General features: G+C 36.3%; 2 protein-coding genes across 2 annotated transcripts; one reads left to right on the top strand and one right to left on the bottom strand.

Annotated features, from left to right (window-relative positions):
- Nucleotides 1-3725: 3725 nt before the first annotated feature.
- On the top strand, nt 3726-5890 carry LOC147273104 (glycosyltransferase family protein (DUF23)). The gene has a single exon (XM_086227831.1). The coding sequence runs from the start codon at nt 3883-3885 to the stop codon at nt 5752-5754; it is 1872 nt and encodes a 623-aa protein (XP_086083957.1). The 5' UTR covers nt 3726-3882; the 3' UTR covers nt 5755-5890.
- Nucleotides 5891-9269: 3379 nt separating this feature from the next.
- LOC147273103 (DNA-binding bromodomain-containing protein) lies at nt 9270-13737 on the bottom strand. Its single transcript, XM_086257030.1, has 10 exons — nt 13269-13737; nt 12657-12696; nt 12488-12566; nt 12355-12400; nt 12159-12257; nt 11453-11521; nt 11026-11374; nt 10745-10893; nt 9981-10407; nt 9270-9900 (listed from the first exon to the last, which is right to left on the bottom strand). Exons 1-10 carry the CDS (start codon nt 13674-13676, stop codon nt 9566-9568), a joined length of 2001 nt encoding a protein of 666 aa, XP_086113156.1. The 5' UTR covers nt 13677-13737; the 3' UTR covers nt 9270-9565.
- Nucleotides 13738-16778: the final 3041 nt, after the last annotated feature.

Here is a 16778-nt window from a genome sequence, read left to right as displayed (position 1 = left end):
TTATTAACTTGCGGACACTATCTACCAGCCCCCCAATATATAACATGCGGACACCTTCCAAAAGAAACGCATAACAACCAAACCAGCTACACAAACAGCCCAAAACTGATCTTCTTCTTTTTTTTGCCAAATCGATCTCTTTCTTCAACTTTACCAAATCGACAATTGTTCATCTTCACTCACAAGCATCGTTCTGCAATTGCAAGCCTGCAACTCCAAAAAAACTGCAGTTTCAGTTTACTTTGCAGTTTCAGAAATTGCAGTTTCACTTGCAGTTTCAGAACCTGCAGTTTCACTTACACTACAACTGCAAGCTTACAACTCAAATAAACTGCAGTTTCAGTTCATTTGCAGTTTCTGAAACTGCAGTTGCAACTCAAATAAACTGCAGTTTCAATTCATTTGCAGTTTCAGAAACTGCAGTTAGTAACTACAACTCCAATAAATTGCAGTTTCAGTTTACTTCCAATGTTCCAGAAATTACAGTTTCAGAATCAAGAACCTTCTACTGATAAAAAATCAAAGTAGGAGTCTACGTACCATAAGCTGTGTTCATGCCCAATCGAGGAGAAGTCGGAGTGGTCAAAGCAGATCTAGAAGGCTTCGATCAAGCTCGGAGCAGATCCATTAGAAGGCTTCGAGCAGGCTTCGATCAAGCACAGAGAGAGAGAGAGAGAGAGAGAGAGAGAGAGAGAGAGAGAGGAAGTCGGCGACATTACTCCCCTTTCTCGCATCGATTGCTGCAAGTGGTGGCCAGCTGGTAGCGGGGAGGGTGGGTACGTTGAGTCGGCGCCGGTGTAGGGAGCACACCGGTGGTCGCCATTTGTTGAGAGAAAGCCGGAGCAAGAAGCTTCGTTGTGGAGCAGTGTGGATCGCGAGAGAGAGAGAGAGAGAGAAAAAAAATATATATTTTTTTAATATCATAACTTACAAATGTGACCTTATTGTTAAATTTGAACAATAGGTATAGTAGAGGTTAAATAAAATACTTGTCATATACCCTAGAGTAATTAATTCATAAAACTAATATATAAAAGTGGATAAAGTTACATGTGAGTTAGCTAGCTTTTGGAGCAACTAAAGGATACATGTATATTATCAATTAACTTTATTCACCAAAAAAAATGGCATAGAACTTCCACACACACAAAAAAAATGGCATAAAACTCAAGAAATGAACTTTATGTGCAGTTGAAGCGCAACCTTTATGCTTAGAGAATGTGCCAAACTGTTAGCTGTAAAGCCATGCTCTATGCTAGCTTCTCTCTATTCTCACTCACTGCCTTGCAGCTTACGGTATACGTACTATATATATATATATATATATATATATATATATATATCCAGTTTTAGAGACCAGATAAAACTCAGCTACTTCTCATAATTAATGATCAGTTTGACAATCAGCGTTTATTATATATTTAAGTAGCCATTTCAATTTTCAATGAATGGGGCCGGGTACCAAGTTTCCAAAACTGAACAATTTTAGAAGGTTGAATAAACTTTTTTTTAATTCATTTAGATGTGAATAGATATATAATTGCTACGTTTAGAGCATCTCCAATAGACTTTTCAAATGGTTTTGGACGCTCCATTTGTTGTGCCATGTATGAAAAATTTACTCCAACAAACTCTTCAAATAAACTCTTCAAAATATGGACCTAAGATCAACTAATCAAATTTAAAGAGTGAATTAGGCTCTTCAAATCAAATTTATTAATAATTTAAAACTTGTTTAACGTTTAAAATTTAAAATTTAATATATTCATAATAAAAATCAAATTTTGTTTAAATTTGAAAAGTCTATTAAAGTGAATAATTTTAGCTCTTCAATTTTCACTCTTCAAATTGCCACATACGTCAGCAACGTGGGATTTGAAGAGTCTCTTGGAGATAATCTTAGTTTGTGACTCGTTGGTTTTTTTAGATAAGTTTTATTTTTTATTTTTTTATTTGAATTGGATCGAGAATGGGACTTAAACTTATGACCTCTTTAACATCACACAAGCTAATTGGTCAATAATTATCTTCATTGGTATTGTTATCATTCTTAATATTTGATGATATTATTATGGGTTAATTTCATTTCAGTATCTCAAGTTTGCTTCAAATTTCAATTTAGTACATCATGTTTAAAATCTTGCAATGTCATATCTCATCTTTCCAATTTGTTGTAATGTATGTCATACTTCCGTCAGTATGATTGTTAAGAGATTTCTTCAATGCTGATGTGGCACTTACATGGCACTCCCACAATGCTGACTGAATACCACGTGGTCTGACAATATGACACATTATGCCACATGGCATAATAAAATCTAAAAATTGAAAGGAAAAAAATTAATAATTATGTGCCATGTTTCTAGATTTTGAATTATTTTTATGTCACGTGGCATGACGTGACCTGTTATCAAACCACGTGACATCTAGTCATCATTGTGGGAGTGTCATGTAAATACCACATCAGCAATTAAGAGATCTCTTAACAGTCATACTGACAGAGGTATGACATTGCAACAAATTAGAAAGATGAGGTATGACATTGTAAAATTTTAAACTTAAGGTACTGAACTGAAATTAACCCTATTATTATTTGTCTTGTTTCACATTCTTGGGGCATTTTGGTGAAAAGTGAGAATTGTCAAGATGCTCTTTGTACAGTTTTGCACCAACAAAAATGTCGATACTTTACTCAACCAATTAATCCAAAGAGAGAAAAAAAAAGTGCCGAGATTAATCGCAGATGGAATAAAAAAGGGAAATTTTCAAATTAAGCTTGGAAATAAACACTGTTTCATTGATAGAAGTACACATGGTGGAGTATTATTAGCTAGACCAATATGTAGGAGATAATAATTGTATAACTTACGAGACAATAAAGTTTACGTTTTTCTTCTCACCAAATTTTTTTTACGTTTTCTTTATCCAAAAACTACGTATTGAATAAATTGAATAAACTCTTTTTTTATGAATAAATTGAATAAACTTTGTTGTCTAGCTCTTAACTTTGTTGGCATTAGCCTTCTCGCACAATTCAAATTCTAAATATAAAATCTTACAAATAAAATAAGAAATCTTAAATGCGATATTTTATATAAGATAATGACACTTTTGTTTTTGGTTGAGAAGGATAATGTTACTTTAAGAGAGAAACCCTTATATTCCACTTTGAAATTACAATATCTAAGTTCAAGGGGACTAATTAACCTATAAGATGGAAAAGTATTTAAAGTTTGAGTTGTTAAGATGTTATTTTGTGTTTTCTCAACAAAAAAAAAAAAAAAAAAAAAAAGATGTTATTTTGTGTTGGTAATAAATAGTAATATTTGAGTAAAAAGGAAATTAATTACGTATTTACAATAGCCAATAGGCATACCCCAGGGAGATGCAAGTTTGCAACGATATCGCAATGGATTTGAACCAAATTCATAAAAGCCGAAAATTATTGAAAGTCAGTGATCGTCACAGACTGGCTCTTAGTTGTGGCTGGCACAGGTTGTTCCATATACATACTGATGTTTTTTTTACCAAATGAAGAAAAAAGTCAAGCCACGAAGCATTACACGTGTCAGCACCAAAAAAGGCAGCAGAAGAAAAGGAGGTCTAAGCAAGCAAGCAATATATACTTGTCCTATGAGGAATATTTGACTCTTTTTAATTCTTATGAATTAATTAAAAAATAAAATATCCAAACAGCATTCATTCATTCTATCTCTCTTGACTCTGATTCTGTTTGAAAGATCCCAAATTGAAACACAATTGAAGAAGAAAAAGAATTGCATCAGAATCGAGTAGCAGATAGAATTTGAACAACCCAATCAATCGATTGATTGATGAGGAAGAGCCAAATAAAACAGCAACTCCCTGCCTCACCTTCTCTCCATGTACGTAGCACCTAAAATAGACAACCACCCCCACCACCACCACCAGCGGTCCTCTTCTTCTTCCTTCCTCTCCCTCTTTCTCTACCTCCAAGACGCAATGCGCCGTACTCTTCCCACCACCTTCCTATTCGCCTTCGCCGCCCTTCTCGTCTTCGCCTTCTTCGTCTCTCTCCACCTCTCTCGCAATGCCATCTCTCGCACCGACCTAATCCACCACTACCCCACCGCCGCCCCCACCACCACCTCCGCCGCCACCATTACCGCCGCCGCCGTCAACAACCACAACAGCAATCTCAACCTCATCCATGACGATTCCGATCGCCAGCTTCAAACCTCTCGCCACGTCTCCTCCCTCAAGGACTCCGAAATCTCCGCCGTCGCCATTCTCTTCCCCGCTTGGGACGTCCTCCTCGTCGCCGCTCCCCAAACTCCGCTTTCAGATCCTAATTCTCGCTCCGCCGCCGCAGACTACGTCTGTATCTTCCAGAACAACGCCACCTCCTCCGCCCGATTTTCTGGAACGTTGCCGTTTACGAATCGGACCGCGCTCGCCTGTCCAATGCCGAACAGCGTCCGCCGTCTCAGGCCGTTTCTGCAGCCTGTCTTACGGAAGAAATCCGATCACAATGAACCTCCCGGCCCGACGGCGGAGCTGCTCCGGTGGACGTTCATGGCCTACGAGTCTTTTTCGACCGAGCACGACGTCGTTCTGTTCGTGAAGGGCGTGAACCAACGGCAGGGGGTGAACCGCCATCATAGCGAGTTCAGGTGCGTGTTTGGCGACGCCTCCAAAAACGACACCGTGAGAACCGCCGTTACGAGCTCCATACAAGAGGTGTTCCGGTGCAAGCATCCAAATCCAAAGGAATTGCGTTTTGGCAACGACAAGGATGATAAAGATCAACAACAGCAACGAATCGTCAAAGTCTCACTGGAAATCGTTGACGGAGGCGAGGTGGTCCCATCCGTAGCGTATTACACGCCTCCTCCGCCTCCAGCCACGTCATCATACACGCACGAGCTGTGCGCGTGCACAATGGTGTACAACGTGGCAAAGTTCTTGAGGGAGTGGGTGATGTACCACGCCAAAATCGGCGTGGACAAGTTCATTTTGTACGACAACGAAAGCGACGACGATTTGGAGAGAGTGGTGAGAGAGCTGAACGAGGAGGGTTATAATGTAACGACGCTGTTTTGGATTTGGCCCAAGACACAAGAAGCTGGCTTCTCCCACAGTACCATATACGCGAAGCCTTGGTGCAAATGGATCATATACATTGATGTTGATGAATTCGTGTTTGCTCCACATTCCTGGCCTCTCTCGGACCAACCCTCCAACCATATGCTCAAGTCTTTGTTACCGCAAAAACCATCAAAAAAATCAATTGGTCAAGTTTCAATTCGGTGCAACGATTTTGGTCCGTCAAGCCAACCGTCGCACCCGCCGGAGGGGGTGACGCAAGGGTACACGTGTCGTCGGCGGATTGAGCAGCGACACAAGTCGATGGTGTTGCTGGACGCAGTGGATCCGTCCCTGCTGAACGTGATACACCATTTCCAGGTGAAGAGGGGGTTTCGGTCGAAGCAGCTGAGCATGGAGGAGGCAGTGGTGAACCACTACAAGTACCAAGCGTGGCCCGAGTTTCAGACCAAGTTTCGGAGGAGGGTGTCGGCGTATGTGGTGGATTGGACTCAGGCATTGAACCCATTGTCCAAGGACCGAACCCCCGGGTTAGGGTTTCAGCCGGTCGAGCCCAAAGGCTGGGCTGACATGTTTTGTGAGGTTCGAGATGAGCGCTTGAAATTGTTGACGCAGAGATGGTTTGGGTCTCAAACGCCCGACGGCGGTTACAGAATGATGTGGCAATAGAACTATACAAGTGATATATACCAACTAGCCATAGAAATGTTGGTGTTTTCTTCTTTCCATGATATCATAAGAAATGGATGTAATCAAGTTTTGGGTGGTGAGTCTCACTTCTATTAAAGATTTGTACAGAGTTGATTTTGTTTATATACATCATGACTTTATTGTTCCTTGTAGCTAATTAGCTAGCTATAGGTCAGGAGATAAAGGAAAAAAATTGCTTCCTTCTTGTAATTAATTATTTCGTTAATTATTAAGTCCATGCAAAGAGAAAGATATATGCTATCTGAAAATATCTCCTATCAGACCAAAAAAAAAATATATATATCTCCTATCGGTACTGCTGGAATTCAATGAGTTGACATTGTAGGGGAAAGACTGTATAACGCAATACATTTATAGACGTTTTTTTTTTTATGTTTTCTTTCTCTAAAACGCATGAGGTTGTAAGGCTGACCAATCATATATATTTCAAGTGGGGCTGCCGCCGCCATTGGAATTTAAAAAAAAAAAAAAAAAAAGATAATTATTTCTCTATCGACATGATTTTGGAATTTTGTGACCACATCGAGCCGTTGCTGGAGAAGAAAATCAATATATTGCTTATGAACAAAACTTACCTATTCCTGGGATGGGTACCTGTGTGGTATCACCGGAGAGAGAGTGAGAGAAAAAGAGAGAGAAAAAAAGAGAGAGGAGAGAGATAAAGAGAAAGGGGATGGTGGGGATACCACCTATTGTTATCACCTATTGTTATCCCGGGCAGGTAAGTCTCACTCATTGCTTATATATGTAGCTTAATTACCCCTTAGACATATCATTATGTAATTATTGAAGGTTTTTTTTTTTTTTTTTAAAGAATTTGCTTCATAAAGAGACACTTAGACACTTTGAAGGTCTTTCAATTGAGATTTTAATATATTTTTAAAAAGTTGCAATTTCATAAATTTTATAGAATTCATCAAAATTTAAAAGGAATTGGCTGGAATTCTCATGGTCTTTGTTATGTGAACAAAATTCATCCAAATTAATCCACCAAAATTCATTACTTAATAAAATTCATGAGTTTTTCAGGACACCTGAGTTTTTAAAGAATCTATTAAAATCTGAGTTTGGAACACTTAGATTTCTATAGAATCCATTAAAATCATAATTGAGAACACCTAAATTTTGTTGAACTTTTAAAATTTATTAAAATTCGAGTTGGGGACACCCTTAGTAGCAATAGCACATGTACAATCAAAAAGTCATTGAGCTTTTTCGTATAATGTTCTCTCCATTTTTGCATATGTTTTTGTGTATATTATAAATGAATTTTTTGGATGAGGATATCATTCTGGATGAGCAATTTTTGGAAGAGACTAAATGACTAAGTATTTTTATCGTTCATTAAATTTCATTCGTTGTTTTTATGTGTCCCGTGCTTGTAATGTTGTAGTTCTCTATTACACATTCTGCATGCATGTTTGGACATGGGATGGGTTGACTCCCCATGAATGGTTGGAGTCCGCCCTTCTTCATGACTATGTAATTTCTTAGCCGTTTTCAATAAAATGCCTTTTATAAAAAAAGAAAAAAGAAATTTATGTTTGGGTTAAAGTGGTATTAAAATTTTGTTATCTCATTCTTGCTTGATTAAGTTTGTCCCCAGTTCAAAAGTGAAACCCTGGGTCCGCCAATTCATGTGTCTAAACGTGTAACAAGTTTTGGTTGTGTATATAAGAATCTAATATTTAAGCAATATCTTTTAGATTTAGCTTAGAAAAGAATCTCCCCCACCAAAAGTAGAAAAAAAAAAATTAAAAGAAAAACGAAACAGAGCTTCTTTTTCCTGCAGGTAGAGTATCTGATCTCTCCCAACTCTCAAGCAATGATTTTCAACAAACAAAAAAACCCAATAATGCTAAGAAATTTAATTTTTTTTATTCCAAATTTGGATCTTAAATGATGTCTTGTATAAAGTTATAAACTATGTTTTTCACTATGATGGCACTCTTTTTTTTTTTAACAAAACATTAGTTGAAATGATTTGCTTGGGTGCATTTTAGTTTTACTAGTATGTTTTTTATTTTAGTACTATGCATGGTTTTATTTTGTTTACATTTAAATATTTTTAATTGGAGAAATTTCTTGTATTAATTTTTTTTTTCATAGTTGACGTTTTATGATAATTTGCAACCTCTTGATCATTTGTCCAGATTAAGTCATTGTTCCATTGATATTTGGGAGGCTGTCATTGCTTATACTGCTGTTAATTTGGATTTTTCTGGTAAATTTGAAGATTGGCTTTGTAGAAATTTAAAGTCTGATTTTTTTGATTAGCTTGTGTTCGTTGGGATCTAATTTTCTCTTCTTCCTTGTGGATAATCCAGAAATCTAGATGCTTTGGAGTTTTTAATGGTGACTTTAGTATGTCGGTTATACCTCATATTTCTCTTTTCCAGTTTGCAAATGTTTTGACATAAAACTAACAACGTGTAATTTGGCTCTATTAATTATGTATAGGTATCATAATATTATTGAGAAGGGTACATCCGTTGTACCTAATAATTTTCCACAAAGACCAGTAATCCACCTGTAACCTGTTTGAGTATTGCAGCTTTGCTAAAGCAATTTGGATGATGATTAGAAAGTCCTGCCTTAATCCACACAACACTGAGTGGCTGGAGATATTTTGATTGATTTTTTTCCCAATGGGGGGTGACTAAATCTAAACAGCAGGTAGCCAACCACACTTATGGAACAAATTATCACAATATGATGCTATATAAATACTACTAACTTGTCCTTTAGGTTATACAAAATAGCAAAGATTAAAAGAACAAAAAACACCAAGAAAACATATAAACTAATGCAGCACATACATAAAAAAATATAAGTTAGGAGACATACAGTAAATATGGAACTCAAAACAAGAAGATCAATATGGTGAGTAATCATTTCCAGAGGCTTTTTATAAATAAAAAATAAAAAAAATCACTTCAAGAGGCTCTTTTTTTTTTTTTTTGTTGTTCTTTTTGTCATTATAATAAGATTTGCATGTTGATAAATATCATATCTGAACTAAATCATATTATATCAGTACAAAAGCTCTGACCCACGCATGTAAATGAAAAAACTTCGGCCAAAATCAATGCACGAGAACTAAAATGACATTAATACTCCGACATACATAAAATGAAGAGAACCCAATAGTAATATAACAATTAATAATTAAATCAAAAGATAAACATATGAGAGAAACATGAAATTCACATAAAAATACCATAAAACCTTGATAGGTGCATCAATCTCCAAAAGTTAGGCTGCCAACACACATGTATACCAAAATGACAGTGTTTTGGGATTAAGAACTCTTCTCTCTCCTTTGCCAAGGATTTGACTGTACTGCAATCAAAATAACAGGAAACGAAGAAAGAAAAAAAACTAGAACAAATGACACAGAAATGTGTACTTACTCTGTCAGATGATGTATCTACGAATTCATATTATCACTCTTTAAGGAAAGGCAATATACCCTGTTTCAGCTCATAGCAATGCATTCATTTTTATTGAATCTATTGACAGTACGTCCACAATGGATTAAATTGTTAAAACAATATATTTTAACATAAAAATGAATAGTTAATCTGTACAAAACGTTTCAATACTACTGTAAATTTGTAATGATTTTGTGTGGCATTCAGAAAGCCACGTTCAAATTTTAATTATAAAAAGAAAAAGAAAAACTGTGTTGATAATTCATCAATTCCTACTATTCTCTATATACCAAGGCAAGGAACTCCAAAACCAAAGATATAACTGGTCCATATCATCAAAGTTGCAAAGCTAAATCTGGCTGCTGTGGCAAACCAATTTGAACAATAGAACTGGGTGAGCCTGGTGTGCCAAATTTGACGTTCAGGTCAGAGGGGAATGAATAAGAAACCTGTTTATTGCGTATGGATAAACCCTGCCATGATGCTTCCCCACCAAGCGCCAATTCAGGTGCCAGGGTCAAGGGATTCCTAGATCTCGATCTACTAGAAATTTCTGACAATTTGGCTTCATTTGAATCGATACCATTGATAGCCATTGGATGGATGATGCTCTCTGAAGCCATGGTGAGCATTTGAGAAGGTATTGAAGCGTCGGTTGAACATGACTTCCCTGTTAATGTAGCAGTTATATTAACATTCTCGTTTGAAGCAAAACATAAGACATAGACCTACTATTAAAACCATAATTACCAGAGTGAACTATGGAATTCTGCTGAACCAGGAAAGGAGGCCCAGGTCTTATCCCACCAACGCCACCACTGTTATGTGATACCAACTCATTTTGGAATTTCAATTCTCTACTATTTTCCATTTTATCACTGCTTTGCAGTGAAAATCTATTTTCTACAACAGAATTTGAGCCGGATATACTTTGAGGTAGAAGTCTGTCTGTATAGTTATCAGATGCAGGGTTGCATTGAGCCTTCTCCCTCTCACAGGATGAAAACTGCTGGCACCTTGATGCCTCATTTTCTCCTATCCATCCAGGACCAAACTTGAGTCCGGTAGGCAAAACACTTCCTATTTGCCTTGAAGCAATCTTCCAAACAACAGGTCCAAGATTTGCAGCAAATCGAGCTAGACTTCTTGCATAACCATGCTCCAACTGTAGACCTACCTGGTTTTTATTGTGGAAAGAAATAGTAATAAAAGAACTAGTCATACAAAAAAGTCATATCTTATATAACTCCCAAGAATAGAAGTATCCAAGCTATTGTCATCCCATAAATTGTTTGCAATTGATAAGAGCTATCTATTGAAATACATGATAAATGATATTTGTTAAAGAAAATAGATTTGGCATAGACTACTCTTATTATAATCTCCGCATTTAAAATCCTTTGTTCTATTTTTTTTCTTCTTATAACAAGCCCTTCCCCTTCATCTTGCACATCACAGAGCAATTCCACTATCCCATTTAGAACACAATAAAAGAAGTTTCTCATTATACGTACCACCACAAGTTGCTTCGACTCTTGTTCAAGACCAGTGAAGACAATTGGTTCATGCCCAGAAGCCAGATCATGCCTGTAAGTGTCACGTCTATTCTCATCTACTGGAAACTGTTTCTTCCCATACTTTAACACACTCCTCAATACCGAAGCTAAAAACAAAGGAAAAAATAACACTTGGTATCTATTGAAAAAACTAGAGAATCAAAATGAAATTGAGAAAGAAATTGAACAATAAATAATGAATACAAAGCAACGGAACACACCCAGTTGAAATCTCATACCTGGAAATTCATTCTCCAATTCAGACAACCAGCTAGCACAAGTTTCACCACTAAGAGACCCATGGGGGGCCCTGATTAATGCATCAGCTGATCGTACATTGTATGAAGCAGGTCCTTTTCTTAAATTGTAAGTGTTGGACAAGCTGGAATTCTCTCCTCCAGGAACAAAAGTCGTTTCTGAGAAAAATTGAGGACCAGCACGTTCCACTGGAGAACCATCAATTGACTTTTTATTGCTCTTACCAGGAGGCCTGCCTCTCCTCACAACTTTTGGTTTGGGCTCACAATCATCGGTGTCTTGCCTCAAATTTTCAAAGTCCTTTTTCGCGAGTTCTTGAATAGATCGTGCCTAATGACATAGTCATTGTTAGCCTTCAAAAATGAGTAAATGACCAGATTCCCTAAATTGGAACAAAAGTAGCCAAACCTGTCGGAAGTAAATAGTGTCTGGTGCATTGTACTGCATTGCATTTGAACATATCAAGAACACATCTTTCTGCACAAATTATACAGTAAGATTCAAATTCCTTCCACATCAACATCAATTAATTTTACAAGAAAATCAAACCAGAAGTGGAGGAAAGTAACTTCCATCATACATACTGAGATATCATCAGAGTTTGGTACACTTGGAATATAATTCTCAAAGATTGAGTCCGCAATCTAAATCACAACCACTTTATCACAATTTCTAACATTTAAGTGATAAATTAAGGTGCCATATAATGAAATTGATTTCTTTAAATAGACCAAGACCAATAAATTAAAAAGAGAATTGCCATCAAGTTCCTAGTCCTTGATTCGTTTGCCTTCTTATCCTAGCAACAGACTCAACTTGAATTGAAAAGCTCCTTATTCCTATTCATTGGACAAATTACCATAATTGGCACTCTCCCTAGCTTCCGAAAGACAATGATATTTGTTGTACTTATCAATCATTTAAAACCCGTATCTCAGCAACACTCATTCCATAGACACTTGTCTACTTGTCCAACTCTGACAGAGATGAGCAAGCCAAGGAGATAAATAGGGGAGCGGATGCAAGCACATGGATGGACATTCATGCAACTCTGGTGGGTGAATCTGTGAGTGTCAAAACTCAAAACTAGAAAGAAACAGATTGTAATACAAACCTCAAACTGTTCCAAATTGGCATAAACTCCCTGATCAAGTTTCTTCCTCACAGTTCCAAAATCCATTGGGTTCTCAATGATGTCATGATAATCAGGAAGCTGAACCAACATATTTAGATCAAATCAAGAAATGGGTACTCGTAAAACAAGCAAAAATTAGCATCATAATAAGCTCGTTCAACATAAGTATATGCACCTCTTCTGGATCCACCGGCTCAGAGAACACTCCATGAGTGTCCTTTCTGCAAAAAAGTAGAGACCAACCAGTGAGCACCCACTTCAAAGAGTCAAATGAAAAAGATAACAACTTTGGAACCTAGGACACATACTTTTGAAGCCTATCAAGGATGAACACTAACAACTTTTTGTCTGGCAAAGGTGTCGTGGGACCGGACTCCAACTGCGACCCTGTCCACAAAAGTAAGTTGACATTCATTAAAATTTAGAAGCACCAGGACACCTTTTGAGCAAGAATTGGGATTGTTAACAGTTTGATACCAAGTATACTACTGTCTGTCGCTTTCAAAACCTTTTGGCTCTGCAAAAAATGTAGACCAATGTCAATTCTGAAATTACCCAAGAAATATAATTTTATTTCTGCCATTATTGAAAGAGAAAATAATCAAATAGGAGAAAAATATAAATTAAGAAAAGACAAATTGAAGCTTTTACAGACAATAGGGTCTGCGTATTGTTATGGTACAAAAAGGGTCTGATTATTAATATAGAATTGTAGTTAGAATAGAATGACATTAAAAATTATGAAAGATATAATTTTGGAAATAAAGAAGAACTGAAACCCACCCCAGATTTCAAAGAAATAAATAAATAAAACTGAATAATGTCCAAAACTTGACAGGTCAAACACATCCCCCCACATTCAGCCCCCAAAACAACTTCACGTTTTCGCGCGAAAATCCCAAAAGATTCTAACTCTCAAAATAATCCAAAAATCAAATAACGCCGAAATTTCTTTTCTTTCTTCGTTTTAAGAAAAAAAAAAAAAAAAGAATAACGGGAATAACGGCAACAAGGACATGGATTTGTTTTTTAATTTTCGAGACGCTCTCACTTTTCAGGAAAAAAAAACGATTGGACTTTGATGATCACCATATGATTAGATCCGTGGAGGGTGCTGATCTTGCGCCTCTTGAGAGCAGCCTCTGGATCCTCACCATCCGCATTGGAATCGGAGCCACAGGAACCCGAATTAAACGGCGACAATGTCGGGTTTGGGTGATGAGCTGAATTCGGATTAAAACCCAGTAGGGGCTTTTGCTTCTTCTCTGTGCGCTCATCTTCGTCATCTTCGACGGCGAGCGAGCCCGTCGCCGGAGATGGGGCCTGAGGAGTAGGGTTCCGGCGAGTGGATGGACGGCTAGGGTTGAGAAAATTAGGGTTTTGTTGTTGCTGGAGAGCGCGCTTCTGAAGATCCAAAAGAGAGGGACGTCCCTTCTTCTTTTTGGTGGGATTTTGCATTATCGTCATCGTCGTCTCTGATGCCTCAGCCTCGCCCATTGTTCCTTATCCTTTGTTTGTTTTCAATTCTTTACTCCCCCTTTTCTTTTCTCGCTCTCCAAAGAAGCTCTTCATTATTTTATTTTTTTATTTTTTTATTTTTTATTTCTTTATCTTATATAGTTATATTTGGCCAAATTTCATTTTTGGTCATTATAGTTTGAGCCTTCACGCAAGTTCCACGCTTCTACTTCAATTCTCGTTCTGTTTATTTTTTTTTAGGGCACTTTACTCATTTTAATTTTGACTTTGAGATCACACTTCATCATCTAAAAAAAAAAAAAAAAAACTAATTTACCACCTTAATTTTAATTTTTTTGCAATATCATTCAAAAAAAAAAAAAAGGCCTCGGGCAAATTGCATCATAATTTTCGTTAAAAATAAATACGTGCGTCGCCACATCACCACCTTTCATGTGGCTTTTTAGTCTTTATATATCTAATTAGAAGTGTATTTGAAATATTTTTATTGTAAAACAAAGGCTATGTGTAAAAAAAAGCAAATCATCTCTATAGCTATTGCACTCAAGAAGTAAAATTTCGGTTTTGAGGAAATTTTCGATTAAAATTTCAATTTCGACAAAATTAAACAAATACAATAAAAATTACTATCAAAATACGAAAATTTTGAATGAAACTTGATCATATGTATATTTAATCTATTATCTACTACATTGATAAAAAACATTGAAGAAACCAAATTATATAGTAGGTTTCATATGATATAAGGTGAATATAATGCGCGCTGGAGATAAATACTGTTAAATAAAATTAGTATAATGAATAAATGAAATTAGTATATTCTTTATACTTTATAATCTATAGACTAAATTTTAATACTAAACCCTATATACTCTATAATATTTACTTTATATTGTTTATGCTATGGTATATAATAGTAGTGTTTAGGCTCTTTAAGATACTTTTAATTATTTTTTATGTAGAAATGTATTAGGGTTTAAAAATAACTAAACGAAACACCAAAACGGCAAAAAAAACCCCAAATCCTTTTTTTTTTTCCAATTGCCCAAAAACCGCAAATTCCAATCAATCCTAAATTTATTTATTTATTTTCCTTTCTTTTCTTTTCTTTTTTCTTTTTTTCCTTTTCTTTTTTCTTTCCTTTTTTTTCTTTTTTTTTTTTTTTTTTTTTTCTTTCCTTCCTTTTCCCTCGTGACCTCTCTCTATCAATATAGTGAGTTCTAGAGTCAACTCATACCAAAAGATAAGGAAAGTTACAATATGTCCTTCTGCCTTCCATTCAAAAGTAAGAATCCAATGTCCATAAATTTTTTTTTTTTTTATTCTGGGCTCTTCTCCATTCTCCAATCCTAGTGCTTCGCCTTTACCTTTAGGTAAGCTAAGCAAAGTCTCTAGTAGTCCATTCTTCTCTTCCCTCTCACCTCCTCCGACTCTCCTAGTCCCTCACCCCGATCTCCCTATCTTCCTCCTTTCCCTCTCTTCCTCCTCTTCCTCCGGCGATGGGTGGGTCGATCTGCCTCTTCCTCCCCTTTCTCCCTCCTATCTCTACCTCCCTTCTCTCCCTCCGGTTTGCCTTCGATATTTTCGCTGAAATTTCTAAAATCTTGACGAAAATATCTTGGTATTTTTATAAAATCTCGCCCTCTCCAAAAAACGAAATTTTCCTCTCTGATTGCACTTCCAATATCCCAATATAAAAAGAAAATCTTCTAAATACACTTCCAATTAGACATAAAAAAGACTAAAACGCCCCTTAAAAAGGGTCACATCCAACACACGTGATTATTTTTAGAGTTAATTAAGCTTAGATCTCTTAAAATATATTGTTTAGACAAAAGCCGGAAGTGATTTTAAATTCATAGTCAAGTCATTTGCATTCGTATTTAAGTCTTTTTTTTGAATGCCAAATCAGACTATTAATTACATGTCAGCATTTCTGATTTTTTTTCTAATAATTATCATTTATTGTGTAGATATTGTTCAACATTATCTTTTTTTTTGTTTAAACAATATTATCTTATTTTGAATTTCAATTTAATGCATGAGATAATTATCATCAAAATATATCTTTTTATCTCTCCTTATCTCTTCTTCTTTCTTTCTGCATAACTTTCCCCTCTCTACGAAGATGGAAGATTTATAGGCATGTTTGATCTCCAAATTTTTATTCTCCATGTACGCATGTAAAGTTGTAATCTTTGTTAGAAAATGATCATATAAACGCAGCGGAATTTAAATTTCATATGATTATGCTTCGGATTGAAATATGATGCAATAAAACATGATTTATAAAAGAGAATTCATACATTGTTCTCTTGATTGAAAGCCTACCAAGGTGCGAATCCACACGCTCTCCTTCAGTTGGTCCTTTTAGTCACACAAGTGTACGACCACTAATAAGTCCACGCTAGGAAGAGATAGACGGATGAACTGGTTGGAGAATGAGAGTGCTAGCTTTCTTCTCACAAGAATGGCCTTTGAGAAAACATAAAGAACGTAGAATGAACTTTTTTAGGCTTCACACATACTGACTTCTTGACTTAGGCCCCTTTATATAGACTTGAGTGGAAAACTATTTTCCACTAAAGGGGAGCCGGTCATCCTAAATGAGCTAAAGAGAGTGGCGCCGGTCATTTATCCTAGACAATGGTGCCAAAGAGAGTGGCTTCCTCGAAGAAGAAAACCTCCAAATCAAAAGCAGTTGAGCCTCCTGTAACTGAATCGAAGGTGACAAAGGAAATTGCTACCACAGATAGCTCAGTTAATGGAAAAAGAAGAGGGGGATGGTTACAATGCATCGCATTGTAAAGCGAAAAATAATGAAAGTCAAAAAGGTGGTGGAGTTTAATTCAAAAGGGCAGCCATATGGGAAGGCAACAATCGAGATGCAGTCTTACATTGGGACTTTAACACGTACAAAGATCCCAATTACCATAAAGAAGTGGAAGGATGTTACGGAGGACATGAAAAATAAAATTTGGGAAAATGTAGAGGTAAGCAACATTATTTGGTTATTTATATGACTAGTACATCATTTAACTAAAACATTATATAGTATCATTTATTTAACTAGTACATCATTGATTGTAGATGGCTTTTGTGCTGAGTCCTCAATGTAAG

This window comes from Dryas octopetala, chromosome 9 (genome assembly GCF_963921425.1).
Source record: "Dryas octopetala chromosome 9, drDryOcto1.1, whole genome shotgun sequence".
Taxonomy (NCBI): domain Eukaryota; kingdom Viridiplantae; phylum Streptophyta; class Magnoliopsida; order Rosales; family Rosaceae; genus Dryas; species Dryas octopetala.
The sequence above is the reverse complement of the archived record's forward strand: the minus strand, read 5'-3'. Positions and strand labels throughout refer to the sequence as shown.

What these genes read in the sequence shown, in the direction of transcription:
- LOC147273104 (XM_086227831.1), top strand. Translation starts at nt 3,883, where the DNA reads ATGTACGTAGCACCTAAAATAGACAACCACCCCCACCACCACCACCAG.
- LOC147273103 (XM_086257030.1), bottom strand. Translation starts at nt 13,676, where the DNA reads ATGGGCGAGGCTGAGGCATCAGAGACGACGATGACGATAATGCAAAAT. An exon ending in TCCACGGATCTAATCATATG is followed by an intron (nt 12,697 to 13,268) that starts GTGATCATCAAA and finishes CATTTTTTGCAG; the next exon opens with AGCCAAAAGGTTTTGAAAGC. An exon ending in ATCCTTGATAGGCTTCAAAA is followed by an intron (nt 12,401 to 12,487) that starts GTATGTGTCCTA and finishes ACTTTTTTGCAG; the next exon opens with AAAGGACACTCATGGAGTGT.